The following is an 18165-nucleotide window of genomic DNA, read 5'->3' as shown; positions in this document are numbered from 1 at the left end:
TAAATTTCCATAGTAAAGGATGTTAAGCAGCTCTTTGGCCAGCAGGGAAAGTTTGGATTAGATGAGGCAATGAGTATAAAAGTGCTTTATAGACCATGAACACCAGGTAAATGCAAATTGTTTTTTGAATTAATCGTGGACGTGTAATATTTTAACCTAGGGGCTCTTAAACTTTTAAAAAATTAGATAAATTCCACTGATCGCATTTCTAATGTAGTTTCACAAAAGAAAAGTCTTCTCAGGGTGCGATTTGTTGATTACGCTGGATACATTCAGCTGGAGTTCACTCTTGGCCCCTACCTAAAAGAAGGGTGTCTTTGACGGACAAAGTTATGGTAAGAGATGGCTTGATATTAAAGGTATTGTGTTTGTGTTGGGGGTGGGAGGCTGGGGGGACTGTCAAGGTGGGGGCCGAGAGGAATGACCGTCACATACAGAATAAACTAGAGCTTGTTAGGGCTTGGTTTCTTTGGATAGCTGACACAAAACCTGGCCCCAGGAGAGTGAATCATTTCTTTGTTTTCAGTTGTTAATCCATTTTATTAAAATTCAGCTGAACATTAGACAAATGTGCGAAATGTGCTCCACTCCTCCCAGCAAGCCAGGGTTAGTTCGGAGCCTCTAGCAACAGCTCCTTTGGGACCTGGATGTGAAGGGTAGAAATGGTCAGAAAGTTTGCCCCCCCCCCACCCCCACCCCGTCACCACCACAGAAGTTAGTCCTATTCATTCAGCTCTCATATGGTCAGGGTCCCAGGGCGATCATTTCTATCTGGCTTTTGGGAAAGTGACTTAGCCACCTTTTAGTCCAAGATTGAGGATGTCATTCAACTTGTAGTCCCCAAACAAAGCTACTCTCTATTCCTAGAAGACATTTGGTACATGAATAGACTCTGAAACCACTAACCGTCTCTACTTTTGGCATAAACAAAGACTTTGTAAGTTCAGTGTGCCCGTGTCCTACGGACAAGTTCATTTATTTCTGTTCAGTGTGCATTTTCATAACAAGCTGAGTTTGGTTCATCTGAAGCAGCCTCTTAACTGTTTCTTTACTTAAGGGTTCTCCATCCTTCAAGATGAAACGAAATTGCTGGTGTGGCAAAGAGGGAAATCCCAGACTCGTTAATGAGGGAGAAGGCCAGGTTCAGTGGGGGGAGGGAGGGCAGCCAGAAGAACAGGGTTGAGCCATGCGCGTTTATGGGGAATCATCAACTCACCCACTGGGAGGGGCCCACCTTGCTGTGGAATACCGCTCCTAGCAGCGGCTGCGCCTTCCCTGCCAGCCGCAGCCGTTGGTGGGAAGACGGCCTTGTTTATTGCTTCATCTATCACTGTTGAGCTGCCTGCCTCAGGGAGGCTCAATTGAAGATAGATTGAAAGGTAGTGTCTGTCAATTGAATAAACACAGATGGTTTTCCACAGCAAAAATTGATTTTTTTTTTCCTTGCCAAAGACATAAGCGCTAAACCTGATTATCTTTGGAAGCCAGGCGTGAAATGTCTTAGTTCCAGCCCCTGCCACATTCTGCCCTAACAGGGAGGTGGTATCACGTGGGGGCGGGGGTGTCTCTCACCGTAATTTCAGGTTCTTGAGATTGAAGAACTCTGAGTGGAAGGGCCTAGAGAAGGGCCCAGCTAAGTCCATCCCAGTAAGAAGGTTTGGGTCCATCCATCAGTTGATTCACAGAACAGTTTTGCCAGTCCTGGCTCATTGGCTGGCAGAGGCCTTCTCCAAGCCTTTCATTAAGGAGTCCCCAAAACGTGATAAGATTTGCCTCGGGACACACAGCTAGACCTAGACTTCAATCTCCTCACTGTCCAGAAGCTAGGGATGAGCCCGACACAGTCTGTGCCATGACGTTACCTGAAGGAGACACTAAGATGAGTCCTACTCCCAAAATGTCTTTGAAATCAGGTAGATCAGAGATGTTTGAACAAGTCACACTACGTACCCAGAATGCTAGACATTGTAGCCCCTAACTAGGTACGAAGTCACTTCATACTCAAAGAATTTGGAAGAAATCCAGGTATAAAATTGGGGAGCACTAGTTCACGATGACAGGTGCATGGAGGTTGGAGGTGAGCGGGAAAAGTACCCCTGTATAGTGAGGAGATCAAGCAATACGTTTTTTTATGTGTCTTTCAGCTTTAATTCCAAAACATAACAAGCTAATGGGACATTATTCATACAAATTATTCCAGTGAGCTCCTGGAAGTGATAGAATAGTCCGTCTCCTTCCATTCCACTAATGTGAACATGACTGTAGAATGTCGGTTGAAGGAAATCTCAAGAGGAGTTGTCGCAAAGGTTGCAGTAGCGGGGCAGCTGGGAGCAGGCGGGCGGTATAAATGCTTTAGAGACAGAACTAGAAACAGTGACAAGACAAGACTCAGGATTTTAGCAATAGAGGGACCTCGGTACTGTCCTCTTATTCTAAAGATGAAAAAATGAGTCGAGCTAAACTCATAGCTAGAGACAGAGTTGGATGTCCAGCTAAAAACCTTGCTTCTTTCAGCTACACTGCCTGTCTTGCTTTTCAAACTGTCCGATGTCATTATGGACTACCAGGAAAGCAGGTGGGTACAGTATAGAACTGCACACAGCAGACAGCAGTGAAGAGGTCTCACTCCAGCTAATACAACTGTAAACACAGATCTTTACAACTGTCTTTGTCCTAACTTCTAAAGCTCTGCGGACAGCACTTCCTTGTATCAAGAGATGAAAATATTTTCATACAGGCCATATGGAAAAGGGCGCTGACCGTTCCTTCTCATTTGGACAGAGAAAACCGGAACTAACATCGTCTTTGGATGTGAAGGATACACCTTAGGGCACATTTGCAGAATTCAGCTTTATCTGAAAGTGGGTTAACGTGTTTGCAGTCTGTCAGACTTGGCGTATCCTGGAGTCAAGAAAAACTTGGTTCAGGGTTTCTAAAGTAAGATGGTCAAATTTCTTTACTCAGAAAAATAAAAAGATTTCAGTCCAGTATTTTTCTACACATGGCTGTTTCATAAATACTCCTCTTGGCTGTTTTTTTAATCCATTCTTAAATCTAAGCCCCTGCAAATTACTTCTACATATTCAAACAGAAATGTGTATTACTGAAATTTTATTCATTTCCTCCCAGACTTTAGGTAAGCATATGTTAAATGTAAACATGCTGCTGTTTCCACTCAGATGTGATCTCTTTTTTTTTTTTTCCATAAGAAATTACTGCTTCAATGTAGCAGACAAGGACAGCCAAATCTAAGTAAATACATTTGGCTGAAAACCTGTATACCAAAAATAAATACTATATGTACTTATAAATGATGAATTGAGAACATGATCAATTTTTTCCCAAAAAGATTTCTATTTTTTTTTTTAAGATTTTATTTATTTATTCGACAGAGATAGAGACAGCCAGCGAGAGAGGGAACACAAGCAGGGGGAGTGGGAGAGGAAGAAGCAGGCTCATAGTGGAGGAGCCTGATGTGGGGCTCGATCCCAGAACGCCAGGATCACGCCCTGAGCCGAAGGCAGACGCTTAACCGCTGTGCCACCCAGGCACCCCAAGGATTTCTATTCTATGGCAGAACTAACTATACCACAGATGACTGAAATGGGGAAACAGCAAAAAGGATCTCCACTGAGTTAGAATTCAGAGTGTAAGATATCGATCCACAGCCTCGCACGGATCTTTGTATATGTGTCTATGTGTTCGGTTGTGTTTTTGCCTTAAAATGATGTGTTGAATGTTTCTATGTCCCCAGTAACATCTTTCAAAAACAATCAACACTCAGGATTTGTTTTAAACTGGCTTCCAGTGTTATCAATTTGGGAATGGTCCCTCATAGGACTTTTTCATAGGGTTGGCTTTCATGTTAGGAGTGTAAAAAACAGTTCCTTGGTTTGTGATTATAAATATTCCTGAAAAATTACTCAAATCATCTTTTTAAAGCACTAGTTTCTGCTTAAAGAAATGACAAGGTAAAGTCTTTCCACAAAGTGGGCATTTAACGTGTAATTTTTCTGCTATATAAATTTGGTGGTTCATATAATTTCTAAGACTTAATTGGCCATACCTGTATATCAGGGCTTGATGCTTAAAATAATAATTTCTTATTCCCTTTTCTAAAAAGGGGAGAATTAGCTCTACATCAGAAGAATATTTAGAAGTTGAAATGGAAAGCGTAAGCCTTGATGGGCCTTTCAAACATAACAGCAATCCATTTGGGCTTCTCTGCAACCTGCCTACAAACTCATAGCCTTCCCAAGGGTCTTTGGAGGGTATAAAGACAACAACAGATGTGAAGGTTCTTTACTAGCCATAAAGCAAAACCGGGGACCCCTGGGGTGACAGGGTCAAGGATCAGCTTAGACATACCCTTCATGACAGATGTTTCCGTTGATGAGGCTGAAGGTGGCCACAGAGGGGTTGGTACTCTTGAAGGAGGTCATGCAGGTGGTACTTCTGCCAGTGCTGTGAGAGCGGGTCATCAGGCCAGGCCGACAACAGAGGAGCTGGGTGTTGAACTGTTTCCTGAAACTCTTGCTCAGCAGGTAGAGGGCAAAAGGGTTCACACAGGAGTTGGTGAAGGCCAGGAGGCGGGCGCAGATGCTGGTGATGAAGTGGAGCATGGAGGTGTCCACCTCAGAGTAGTGGTAAGAGCGGTACAGGTAGATGATGTGGTTGGGGAGCCAGCAGAAGGCAAAGAGGCACACGAACACCAGCACTGTCTTGGCAAGGCGCTTCCGGGATTCAATCTAAGGGGAGAGTCACGTACACGGAGACAGAGGGACCAAGGGACAGTGTGGGATGAATGCAGAGAGACAAAGATTCAGACAGAAAAACAGGGAAAAAGAATTGGGGGAATAGATGAACTCACAAAGCCACAGAAAAAGAGTTCAATGCGAGAAAGAAGACAAGAGAAAATCCGACAAAATGAGAGAAAAGCAACAGAAACAGATGGAGAAAAGGGGGGGGGGATTCAGAAACACAGAAATGGAAAAGTCAGGAAGCAGAAATCCATGAAGTAGAATATAGTTAGAACGTGCCACTGAGAACAGATCTTTAAACAAAGTTGATTACATGCTTGAATGGATTGCACAATGAAATCTTAGTAAGTGACCTCTTTTTCCTCAGGAGAGCCCTGGTGCAGTTTATCAGCCATATGACAAAGCAGCCAGCTTTGTTCTTTCTCATTGGCCAAGCCAAAATAACTTCCTCTTATTATTATTTTTCATCTCAAGTTATTTCTGGGCTATGCTATACAGGAAGGTTCTTAGACCAAGTGGGCTGAGCATGTCCTTTCACTCCCAACACCCTCTGCTACAACGGCAAGGGGAACCATCTTTCCCGTTAAGGAATCTGAGGTCCAGTGGATGTTCACTATTGAGAGGTCTTTCAAATACGGAGACAGTTTCACTGAGAACTCCACTGTCTCCTCATAATTGAGGCAAAATAATAATAATAATAATAATAATAATAATAATAATAAAGGCACTTTAAAGGGTGAGGCCACCAACTGAGTCAGCTGTACGTTTAAACAGATGGGGAGTCTTTCTGCTTTTTCCATCATAAATACCATATGATCTACATTTGGACTAGAAAGCAAGAACTGACAAAAAGGAGAAAGCTGGAGCCCCTGGTTTCTGCTATTCATACCTCAAGTTTGAAATTACACAGTGTTATGGGGGATGGGGAAGGGAGTTTAACACATATGGAGGGCATTCTGCATTCTGGGCACTCTAGGTCAAAGATATGCTCTGCCTTTTAATCTTCCAACATCCTTACAATATAGGGGTTATCACCCCATATCATGGGTGAGAACTGAGGCTCAGAGAGAGTAAGCGAGTCAGTCATTAGTCTGGATTTGAACCCAAATCAACGTGAGCCTATCTTAATCAAACTACTTCTGTTTCTTCAATCAGCCTCATTTTCCTGCTCCCTCTGCCTTGTCCCCAGGTGGTAACCCTCTTTCTATCCAAACAATGTGACTGGAGTTTAAAGAAGTCACATTCCTATGAGTCTCAATATTTTATTTTGTTAACAATACTTTTTCAGGTATTTCTCAAAAAGAAACCCATACTTCAAATCTTCCAGATTCTCAACACCTCCCTAGCTGAGGTCTTTAGTAAGAGAACAAGATTATAAAGAACACCTGAATTCCTGGGCTTCCGTGGCTAGGAGTTTCCATTTACCATCACCCACCTCCTCTAATTGCAGAATCAGGTGACGTGACCACCTGTAATAATGTACTTGTCAGTGGAGTGCAAAAGGGATCAAAGCCCTAAAGAGGAAATTAATCAATCCTAAGCACCCACCTGCTTCTTGACATGTATATTCCCTTCCACAGGCAGATTGTAAGCACTCTGGATCAGATTTCTAGCAATGAAGTAGTAGTAGACAGAGATAATTGACAGTGGGATGATGTAGAAGACCAGGAAGGAAGCCATGGAGTGAATTTTGGGGTGCAGCTCATTAGAGTGTGGGTATGGGGCACAGCTAATGAAGGTCTGGTTGGTGCTTTCCTCGTGGAAGGGATGTAGATCCGAAAACACAGCCTCCGGGATGGCCAGAAGCATGGAGATAATCCAGATCGATGCGGCTTTGAGGCAGATCTTCATCAGAGCATGAGAGGCCTGGATATCCATTGGTCGGACGATGGCTTTGTACCTGGGGCAGGAAAGAGCAAATGTTGTGCGTAAGTGCATAGTAGTATTATGGATGCGGGGGCTGGGGCTAGGGTGAGGCGGGCCAGGCAGCTGGGTGCAGTATTTAAGGAGGTGCTCACTCTCAGGTTCAGGCAAGTGCTGGCTCTGTACTCACACAACCATGGCAATGAGTGCCTCCCTAAATGTTATACCTGAGTGCCTTGCTCACCTTATCCTAGTTCTGGCTCTGAAGGATGTGTTCCTGTTTCTTCACCCACAGTTCCTCCTGAGTTTAAGAATACTTCTCAGAAAAGCTGAAGCTCCTTTCATTTTTCTTCTTAAATCATAGAAATTAGTAACAGGCATGTTTAAAGAAGGACACAGGGGGGTACCTGGGTGGCTCAGTGGGTTAAGCATCTGACCCTTGGTTTTGGCTCAGGCCATGATCTCAGGGTCATGGGATGGAGTCCTGAGTCAGTTTCCACACTCAGCACGGAGTCTGCTTGGGATTTTTCTCTCCCTCTGCCCCTGTTCCCACTTCCACTCTTTCTCTCTCTAAAACAAATAAATAAAAATCTTTAAAAAAAAATAAAGAAGGACACAGGGACAAGGTTGGGTTTTTTTGTTTGTTTGTTTGTTTGTTTTGGCAAAGCCTTCATTTTGAGTATTCAGATGCCATTTAGGGAGCCTGAAGTCATTGAGTATTTACATATGCCTCTTCGCTTTTTCAAAGGGTGCAGAACAAATAGCCCACTGAAAAAGTTATACCAGGAGCATCCCTGTAATTGCCAAATTAATCTTCCCCTGCCCTCCTTCTCTCTTTCACTCTCAGCTCTTGCAGTATTTAGGTCCCTCCTGGGTTCTGTACTATATGTGCCCCTGTCTTGGACTGAGTGCTCTGGGAAGCAGACGCTGAGATGAAACCAGGAGGACAAAAAGTTTATTGGGGAGTAATACCTGTGAAAGGCAAAGGGAAGGATGCGAGATTGGATGGAGGGGAGTGTCAGACCCTGATGCAGACCTGACAAGGTCTACACCAGTGAAAGTGACCAACCATCCTAATTTGCCTGGAAATTTCCCAATTTTAGCACTGAAAGTCCTACATCCTGGGAAATCTCTCGCTCCCAGCAAACCAGGACAGCTGGTCACCCTCTACCAGCCTAATGGGGAGCTCGGTAACAGAGATTGCCCAGCGGAGGAGTCCTGTCTTGGGTGGAAATGGCCAGGCCTTATATCACCACTTTGCTTAGCCATGGGCTGGGGCCACCCAAAAAGAGTATGACCTTAGTTACTATCTGGTTTAGTCACTGGGCAGGAACTGTCCAAGAAGAGCATGACCATAGTTTGAAAGTGGAAGTGGACTCTGAAGGAATCGACAGCTGGAGGCTTTCAGCTCACCACCGTCCCTGCAGCTGGATAGTGAATCTTTTCTTCGAGGGAGGTCTGAGTAGAGCATCTCCATGTCTGCCACAACTCCCCGTACAATACCTCGAACAATGGGGTGCACACCTGTTTTGCGTGCACTTGTCTGAGAACCCACTAGAGGATGAGCCTCTCGTGGGCAAAGAGTGTCTTCCGTCTTGGCATTTGCCAGCACTGTGATCTGCACACACTCCACAAGTATTTGTTCCGTCGAACATGAGCTGTGATAGTGGGGAAGTTGATGTGAGTTGGGACCAACTAAATGTGAGGGTGTTCATTGCTGATAATGCTATGTTAAAACTGGTCCTACCACTGATACTCTTTTATATGATGGACTTCAGTGATGGGGGAACACTTGTTTCCACTTGCTTCCACGTTGATTAAATTTCCATTGAGTTACCACTCTTTGCTGCATCCTGATTCCTCACTCACTTTCTGCCTCCCTCCAGGTAAAGGGGAGTGAGTTATTAAGAGGTGAGTTTGAGAAAAAGACATTGGCATGTACACTGGGCTCAGAGAAGCCTGTGGCTGCCTAACTGACCCTGACTAGGGCAATGGCACATGTAATATAGGAGATCAGGTGTTTGCAAGTTCATTACTGCTTTGGACCTAAGTCACATTCTCCAAATAGCTTTATCAGGCATAGAAGCAATTATTTTTATTGTTCTAGATTTCTTTATCTAGCTCTCTGTTCCCAGCTCAGGTAGAGAAGAGAGGGCTCTTATTTAATGGACATCCTCAGCATTCCAGAACAATACTGTGGTCCTGCTTCAGTGTACCTCAGTTTGCTTTTTCCATCCATAGATTATATTAGTTCATTTTAAACAATTACAGAAAAACAAAAATTTCAAAAGAAGTTTTATTTTCTTCTGGCACTTGCTCTACTCACTAGTTATCTCAAACATTTTTGTTCCTAGTTCAGAATGTAGGCATTTGTATCTTTAATTAGAGGTACGTGAACATCTTCAGCCAAAGATGTGTATGACTAAAGCTATCTCTGATACATCAATTACAGATAAAGTAGTAATTATGACTTCTATCTGCATTTTCTGGCAGGAAGCAGTCATAAGTACCATTGACTCTCCAGGTGAAGGTGATTCACTCCTGCATGAGTGACTCACTTCTTCAGGAGGCAGCAATCAGAGTGAATGGCTTACCTCCTTTTCTCTTGGGAATCTTGTACTCCTAAGTGCAAAATGCCATGGGAACTGTTGAGCTGCTATTTCAAATTCACAACTTTTAAAACATAAAAGATAGTATAAAAACATTACTTTTCTAGTTTTGCCAGAAAAATAATTTGAGTCTAAATAAGCCTTTATATCTATGTACCAGTTTTCAGGAAATGGTGGGGATAAAAGAATCTGCTAAATGATGAAGATACAGTCAAATCCCTAATTGGAAAATACTACAGGAATGACTCAATTTTTTCCCCAACAAATATATGGTATAAAAAAGGAGAAAAAATTTTTTTAAAAAGGAAGGAGAATGGTTATAGACCTACTGGGATGTTTAATACATAGTAAGTGCAATGTGTAGACTCCTTTTGGATTTTGATTCAAACTAAACAACGATAAAAAGATATTTTTGGGACTATTGAGGAAAATCAAATGTAGATTTAGTACTGGTGATATTAAGGAATTATTTTTAATATACTGGGTGTGATAATGGTATTGTGGTTCTGTGTTTTTAAAAAGACTTTATTAAAAACACACCCTAAAATATTTACTGTGAATGTATTTACAATGAAATAATATAATGTCTAGGAATTGCTTTTAAATAATCAGATACATTCATATATCACTTGTGCAATTAAAAAATAAGTAAAATGCACTGTAAACAATTTTGTTATAGAATATTCATAAAATATCAACAGTAATTAAAGAAATCCCATTTACTAAGCTCTTGCTTTGTGCCAAACAGAGCATAGCATTATCTCATTTATGTTCCAGACAACAGAGAGGTGCTATTATCCTCATTCTACAGGTGACAAATTTGAAGCTCACTTTCAGAAGTGGTGGAGTCAGCTCTTTTCAGGATATCATAGCTCTTTCAGAATAAAGTTCTGGGTAAATCCTTCTTAGAAGCAGAGAAACAGACCAGAAATTCCCCAAATGTGTATAGAACACTTCCCTGGAAGTCTAATGGTTCTATAGAGCATGCAACATGTCAGTCTATTTCTTCTTCTGGTATAGATAGCTCTCCCCAGGGCTCCCAATGCAGGGAGACACCACTGGTGGTGGCGGGGGGGAGGTAGTTTTTGTTTAGGCATGATGGCTAGTTGGACTGGGGCGGATACTTAATCTAAACCATCCAGTGAAATGCTTGACCAGCTACTGAAGAGCCTCTCTTTCTCTTAAGCATTTAAACTGAAAAAAATGACAGGATGTAGTTAGTCAATAACAGAAGCTAGAAATAAAAGATTCTGATGTCAAGAAAGGGATTGGGCATATTTTAACCATGTGCAAGATGAATAAGCAGAGTAGGTAGATTGAGAGAAAGAGGAAGAATGAGGCAGACATAAAAGAAGCTGATGGGGCGCCTGGGTGGCTCAGTTGGTTAAGCGTCCAACTCTTTTTTTTTTTTTTAAGATTTTATTTATTTATTTGACAGAGATAGAGACAGCCAGTGAGAGAGGGAACACAAGCAGGGGGAGTGGGAGAGGAAGAAGCAGGCTCACAGCAGAGGAGCCTGATGTGGGGCTCGATCCCAGAACGCTGGGATCACACCCTAAGCCGAAGGCAGACGCTTAACCGCTGTGCCACCCAGGCGCCCCAAGCGTCCAACTCTTGATTTCAGCTCAGGTCATGATCTCAGGGTTGTAAGATTGAGCCCTGAGTCAGGCTCCTTGCTGAGTGTGGAGTCTGCTTAAGATTCTTTCTCTGCCAAGGGGAGCCTGAGTGGCACAGTCAGTTGAGTGACTCTTGATTTTGGCTCAGGTCGTATCTCAGGGTTGTGAGACTGAGTCCTGTGTTGGGCTCTGTGCTCAGTGTGGAGTCTGCTTGAGACTCTCTCTCTCCCTCTCACTTTCTCCTCCCCCACCTCAAAAAAAAAAAAAGGAAAAGAAAAAAAAAAAGAAGAAGAAGTAGAAGCTGAGATGATGTGGCCCTAAGTCAAATGGAGGGTCCTTGGTTCCTGGCTCATGAACTGCTTTTGAATGTACAAGAGGTCTCCTGTTACAGTCTAACAATTCTCCCATTTCCTTTTCAGTTGAGTTAGTTTGAGTGGCTTCTCTTCTTTGTCAACAAAAGAACAGCTCTTATCTAGAACAGTTAGACATGATGGACATTTCAGGTTATCATCAGGGGCCCCTGGGTGGCTCTGTCAGTTAAGCATCTGCCTTCAGCTCAGATCGTGATCCCAGCCCTGTGTTGGGCTCCCTGCTCAGCCGGGGAATCTGCTTCTCCCTCTCCTCCCCGCTCATGCTCTCTTCTCACTATCTCTGTCTCAATCTCTAAATTAATAACATCTTTAAAAAAAATAAAAAAATAAAGTTATCAGATTTATTTCCAGCATCATTTTGCATACATCATCCCCTAGTTGCTGCCCTCTGAAAGAATGAACTATCAACTTTAATTGTACCCAAGAAACAGACTAGTCTATGGTCTGTTCCTAAATTCTCCATTACTTTCCTGCCTTCCTCCTTTCTTTCTGCCCAGTCCCAGAGTCTCCATTCATCTATCCTTCCAAATTCCAGTTGATAAGTATCATCTTGATGAAGCTTTTGCTGCCCAATCTAGGCCTCCATAATTTCTGTTCTTTCTCCTAACCTGTCTAATTTTATGACAGGATTATTGATGTTTTTTCATTTTATGTTTACTGTGCACCATCTTGAATTATCTGCTAGCTTTACATGGGTATATCTTTTCTTTTTCTTTTTTTTAATGATTTTATTTATTTATTTGACAGAGAGAGAGACAGGCAGCAAGGAGGGAACACAAGCAGGGGGAGTGGGAGAGGAAGAAGCAGGCTCCTAGCGGAGGAGCCTGATGTGGGGCTCGATCCCAGAACGCCGGGATCACGCCCTGAGCCAAAGGCAGATGCTTAATGACTGAGCCACCCAGGCACCCCAACATGGGTATATCTTTTCTACCTGACTTTCTAATAAATGTCCTGAGCTGAGAAGCTTACAGCTGTTCCTCTTCTCTTCTTTCTGTATCACTAAAAATGCTCCAGGTCCCTTGTTCTGCATACCACTTACTTCAAAGTACAGGCTCAGTGCATACTTGCTAATTAATTAATAATATGTGACTTGCAGGTGTGTCTCTTATTCCCAACTTCTCAAAAATGAGAGTAGATTCACTTTTACATATTTAGTAAGAATCTTCCATAGACTGACAAATTCACTCCTCTGATACTATGGGGCTCAAGACAATTGCTTCCCACTCCTAAAAACTGTGCTTCATTTTTCTTTTTTCTTTTTTTTTTAAGATTTTATTTATTTATTTGACAGACAGAGAGACAGCCAGCGAGAGAGGGAACACAAGCAGGGGGAGTGGGAGAGGAAGAAGCAGGCTCATAGCGGAGGAGCCTGATGTGGGGCTCGATCCCAGAACGCCGGGATCACGCCCTGAGCCGAAGGCAGACGCTTAACCGCTGTGCCACCCAGGTGCCCCTGTGCTTCATTTTTCTTATGCAAACATTGGAAAGGTCAGAAACGTTCTGACATTAATAAGATTAATGTCTCAAAGAGATTTTTGGCAAGTAGCAGTAGCTGACTCCCACACCCAGGGTTGGAAACCTTTACCCACACAAGATTATGTCTTTTATTCAAATATGGGCAGTGTATTTATTTTTAAGAATGCAGCATTTCACCCCTCATTTGTCCATAATTACCTACTGCAGTCTGTAGGAATTGTTGAACAACAATATTTTAAAATCTCCTGATGCGCAGTACCTGGAGTGGACTGAGGTGAAGAGAAAACTAAAGGAATTAAATGGTCTCTAGGTAATTGGCACATTGTCAGGGCTTAAATTAGAATCCTAACACCTAATCAGATTTGACGAGGCTATTAAACATCGGCTTTATTTTCTCCTGAGAATAATGCCAGGAACTTTTCTGAAGAAATGTAAGGCAATTATTAGCTGACTTGTAAAATGACTATAATCCAGAGCAATGGAATCTTATCTCCCTTTGAGGTATTACTCTGCCAATGAAGAACTTGCTGGTCCTTGGTGTGCATCCAACCATTATCTTTAAGTGTGTAACAGATTACAGTTATCCTTTTCTGTTCTCTCCAGGCCAAATAACTCCAATTCTCTTTTTCACTCCTTCTTGATATACTCCGGTTTTCTCTGGGCTCTAATGTGGACTTGGGAGCAGAGATCTGGTTCCTAATGGTGATTCTACCAAGTAGATTTATGGTCTTGGACAAATCATGGACTCTGCACTTTAGTATTCTCATCCCTCCATGGAAGATAATAACTGCAATCTTCAATGTAATAACTAATTCTGGCAAAAATGATAAAACCATTGAGGGAGAGGTTTTAGGGGAACAGGATATTCATATAGTCTCAGAGAGTCTCCCCATAGACTACTGTCTAATTGCAAAGAGGAAAATGTACCTTTATGTTGGGGAGATCCAGAAGTCACCCCTTTAACCAGGTGGTCTAATCCAGGGTGAACTTCTCTACTAGTTAGAATAGGCACTAGGTCTGTGGCCCATGATACTTTTAAGGGTATAGGAAAGTATTTCAATTTCTTTTAAAATGAGAAGAAAAAATGAATATAATCCGTCTTGGATTATATTTATCTTTATGCTGATATAATTATAAAATATATTTCTTTTTTTTTAATTTATTTATTCGACAGAGATAGAGACAGCCAGCGAGAGAGGGAACACAAGCAGGGAGAGTGGGAGAGGAAGAAGCAGGCTCATAGCGGAGGAGCCTGATGTGGGGCTCGATCCCACAACGCCGGGATCACGCCCTGAGCCGAAGGCAGACGCTTAACCGCTGTGCCACCCAGGCGCCCCATAAAATATAATTCTTAATATTTTTTTTTACGGAGAAAGGGTCCCATGAAGGTAAATGTGCCAAGGGCCCAGGAAATTCATAATTTGGCCCCGATTAAATTTAGCATCACCAATAATGGGACCATCTGAAGTCACGTACCTCCTGATAAAATGCAATGGGAAGAACACAACATTGCCTATGCAGTCCCTTGCCCAAAATTTTTAACCTGAATCTATATATGAGGAAATAATCAGACAAATCCAATTCTGGCACATTCTACAAGATAACTTGCTTAGATTCATTAAAACAGTCAACATCATTTTTTAAGAAGAATATAGGGGAGCTACTGTTACACCTTAAAGGAGATAAAAGGGATATAACAAGTAATCCTTTTCACTTTTTGTATGTACAGCAAATCACTTTGTTATGCATCTTAAATTTATACAATGTTATGTGTCGTTTGTATCTCAAGAGGACTGGAAAAAAAGAAATATAACAACCAAATGCAATGCATATGTCTTAATTTGATCCCCCCAAATGGGGGAAATGTGATTACATATCAGATGGTATTAAGGAATCATTGTTAATTTCATTAGGTGTGGGGGGAAAAAAGGGACGCCTGGGTGGCTCAGTTGGTTAAGCATCTGCCTTTGGCTCAGGTCATGATCCCAGGGTCCTGGGATTGAGCCCTGCGTCAGGCTCCCTGCTCTGCAGGGAGTCTGCTTCTCCCTCTCCCTCTATTGCTCCCACTGCTTGTGCTCTCTCACTCTCTGTGTCAAATAAATAAATAAAATCTTTAAAAAAAGAAATTTCATTAGGTGTGATAATAGTATTGGAGTTCTGCAGAAGAATGTCCATGTTATTAGGGAATACACACTGAAATACTCAGGATATTTGCACCTTACTTTCCAGAGTTCAACAAAATAAAACAAAACAAACAAACAAATATGTGTACACACACACACACACACACACACAACTGGAGAGCAAGAACAAAGTCGAGGAAATGTTAATTGTTGAATGTGGGTGGGTATTATACAGAAGTTCATAAGCAAGGGAGAAAACATGCTAAAATATAGAATTTTAAAAAGATAAACTAAAAAAGATATAAACTAACAGTAAAATAACAAATTCAAGATACTGTGTTAGGGGCACCTGAGTGGCTCAGCTCAGGTCTTGATCTCAGGGTTGTGAGTTCAAGTCCTGTGCTGAGCTCCATGCTGGGCATGGAGCCTACATATATATATATATATATATATATATATATATATATATATATATATATATATATGTAATGTGTTATATAATTTATTGTATTTTATTAACTGTCAACCCGTTTGTCATCAGAACAACTTTACTGTAATTCTAATGTGATTGAATGTGTCATATGCCTATACCTTTGTTATGTTCATATTGTTCTCTTGGGCTTGCAATTTTAGTATCATTGACGGTCTGTGGGGTTTTGTTTTGCAGGAATATTTTAAAGCTACTCATCCATTTGGGGACGTTAATTTAATTAAAACTAGATCATACCCAAACCCAGCAATCTGTGAAGCCTCTCCAAAGCCTGAAAGTGCAGGGAAGAACCAGGTGCCATGGCTGAGCCTTCTATATGCTGGGCCTTGTACTCCTGCTGCCTGAGCCACACATAAGAAGGGATCCTCTGATGTGGACTCAGGGAGAGAGTGAGCCTCTATTTCAACACTGTGTATTACTAATGTTTAATTCGTCTTTATTTTTAAATAAAAATCAATATAAATACAAGTTTTGATATTTTCCTCCCTTACCTGTTAGATCAAGTTGCACCTCTCCTGGAGGACGTGAACCCCACTTTGCAGTCCTCTCAGATGCAGATTTCCCTTACAAACGTCAATGTCTCTTACAAAAGGGTAACTTTGTTTAGGATTTTCAGAGCCTGTCCTATGTCTGCTGTTTCTTAAAAAATAATTAGCCTAAAATAATTCTCATGCCAAAGAGGCACATTTTGGGGTGGCAAATTCTGCCCCCTTTTGCTGGTATTGAAATTAAGGGAGAAGAGCAAAAAATTTATTAGAATGCCTGTTCCCCACCTGCTCCATCCATGGTGAAAACACGGTGTTTCTAGGTAGAGACAAAATTCCCTTCTTCCTTGAGTCTGTTATACTGAATCTCCTGCCTCTTTCACGGCCATATACACACCCTGCAGTTCCCTGTGGCCTAGGCCTAGAGTGAGGTCTGAGCTTTCGTAAAGTCAGAGGCCGCAGGGTCTGAAGAGGCCCTCCGAATGAGACATCGGAGCCAAGCTGAAAGCGGCGTCAGGGAAGCTCTAAAATCCAGAGGCTGGCTCGGGCCTGGAGAAAGGGCTGCTGACACGGAGAAGGTTGAGAAGTGCAGGTACTGTTTCTGGGCTGCAAGGGATGCAGAGGCTGAGGTATAAACTGGAAAGAGCGCTGCAAACACTGTTGGACATGTCACGGTGCCCTGGCGGAAGGAGCTGGGCAAATATTGACGCTTGGGCCCCAGTGGCTTTCAGCAGGATGACCTAATTCCAAAGCTCAGTGCTAATCCTGTAAGGGAATTTGTCGGAAGGGGTATAAGCGGGATGATATATTACAGTTGCCAGTGGGTATGTTTCAAATGACAAAGGAGAGCAGTCACCCAGTTCAATTTCAGTCGCTGTGCACACATCCTGGCACAAGCTGTTCATAGGCCATTCCTCAAAAAATGTTATGGAGGGAAGAACATATATTTATAACTTGTTAGACTTTTTTAGCAATTTATGAGCCCCAAAGTTTGAAGAACATTTATAAATCCCACTTGCGAGTTGTAGTTGGACATGGCCTGCATTTGCTCTACTGAGTAACATAGAAGATAGAGAACAGGGAAAAATCACAAAGACAGAGAAAAATCACCCGTGCTCTAGGGTGGAAGGTGAAATAGACTCGGCGTAATAAATTGTCTTCATAAATTGTCATTCACTGCCAAACAGACCCTGAGACAAGGATTTAGGTGCAAGTAGTTTGTTCAAGAAGGGATCCCAGGAAGCACAGGGAGGGAGGGAGTGGGGAGGTGGGACAGGGAGGGAATGGAAGCCAATGAAGTGTGCCATTCTGGGCAACTGGAGCACAGGCCTGCTGGGGACCTCCTGAGAGACTGGTGAGCACATTCCAGAACTGTGCCAAAAAGGTGTGAAGAGGCTGAGGTGTTTCCCATGGACTCCCATCCCTCTTTGGTTGACAGTGGTCCTCCACTGTTAATTCTGGAGCACTCCCACCTGCCTCAAACCTTCCCATGGCCAGGTATCCCTCTCAGTCAGAGAAAAAGCAAGCCCAAGTCTGTAAGGGACCTCCAGGGAGTGCAAGGGATAGGGGTGGGCCACCAATAGCAACCACTATGTAAATTCTTCTCCTGGTCCCATCAGTTTATCAAATGCATATACAGAAAATGAAATATCAGACACAATGTTAGTTTTTGAATATATTTCAAATTATTGGGGATAAAGATAGAATTTCTAAATTATCTCAATAAAACACATTTTTTTTTCCAAAATAGCAGTTATTAAGGCTCAAAAATACCATCATGGCATATGAGTCATTGCATCTAATTATAAAAATTTAACAGCACTATATTTAAATAACCTTTTATGAGAGGCTTTATAGCGAGTGAAATGTTGACCCAACTTTGTAGCTTATTGGGTGCCCTGGCCCAGAAGGTTGATCCTGGCAGCGTTAGTGAGGGGGAGGGCCTGGAGGGAGACCGGGAGCCCTGCATTCTACACCCACTTCCATAATTCGCTATTTTTGCATAAGCATGCTGTCTCAGGTCCTTTTATTTTATCGTATACTATTTAAGAAAAACATAGGATTGTGTGCCTGGTACAGCTCTTAACACTTTTCAAGAATTAACTTTTTGAATCCCTTTATAACAATGCAAGGAAGTAGGTACTACTGTGGTCATCCTCTCCTCGCAGATGAAGAATCTGAGGCACAAGGGGGTGAAATAGGTCACCCGAGCTCACACAGCCAGCAAGTGGCAGAGCTCGGGTTTGAACAGAGGTCCTGGGTCCAGATCTCAAACCATGAGACTTTCAGATTGCCATTTTCTTCATCTGTGAAATGAAACTAATGATATCAACCTTACTTGCTAGAAGAAGGAGCTAAATGAGGTGTTTCAA

General features: G+C 42.4%; 1 protein-coding gene across 2 annotated transcripts in view; it reads right to left on the bottom strand.

The window, feature by feature from the left end:
* Positions 1–3356: 3356 nt before the first annotated feature.
* The window catches only part of GRPR (gastrin releasing peptide receptor), a 33234-nt gene continuing 18425 nt past the window's right edge, over positions 3357–18165 (bottom strand). For both annotated transcript variants that reach the window (XM_057310257.1, XM_026480271.4), the window contains 2 exons: positions 6309–6660; positions 3357–4748 (listed from right to left, as the gene is read on the bottom strand). In XM_057310257.1, coding sequence (XP_057166240.1) covers positions 4359–4748; positions 6309–6660 — 742 coding nt within the window. In that variant the 3' untranslated portion in view covers positions 3357–4358. The remainder of the gene's footprint in view (positions 4749–6308; positions 6661–18165) is intronic.

The sequence above is a fragment of the Ursus arctos genome, chromosome X (assembly GCF_023065955.2).
Source record: "Ursus arctos isolate Adak ecotype North America chromosome X, UrsArc2.0, whole genome shotgun sequence".
In the NCBI taxonomy this organism is placed as follows: domain Eukaryota; kingdom Metazoa; phylum Chordata; class Mammalia; order Carnivora; family Ursidae; genus Ursus; species Ursus arctos.
The sequence above is the reverse complement of the archived record's forward strand: the minus strand, read 5'-3'. Positions and strand labels throughout refer to the sequence as shown.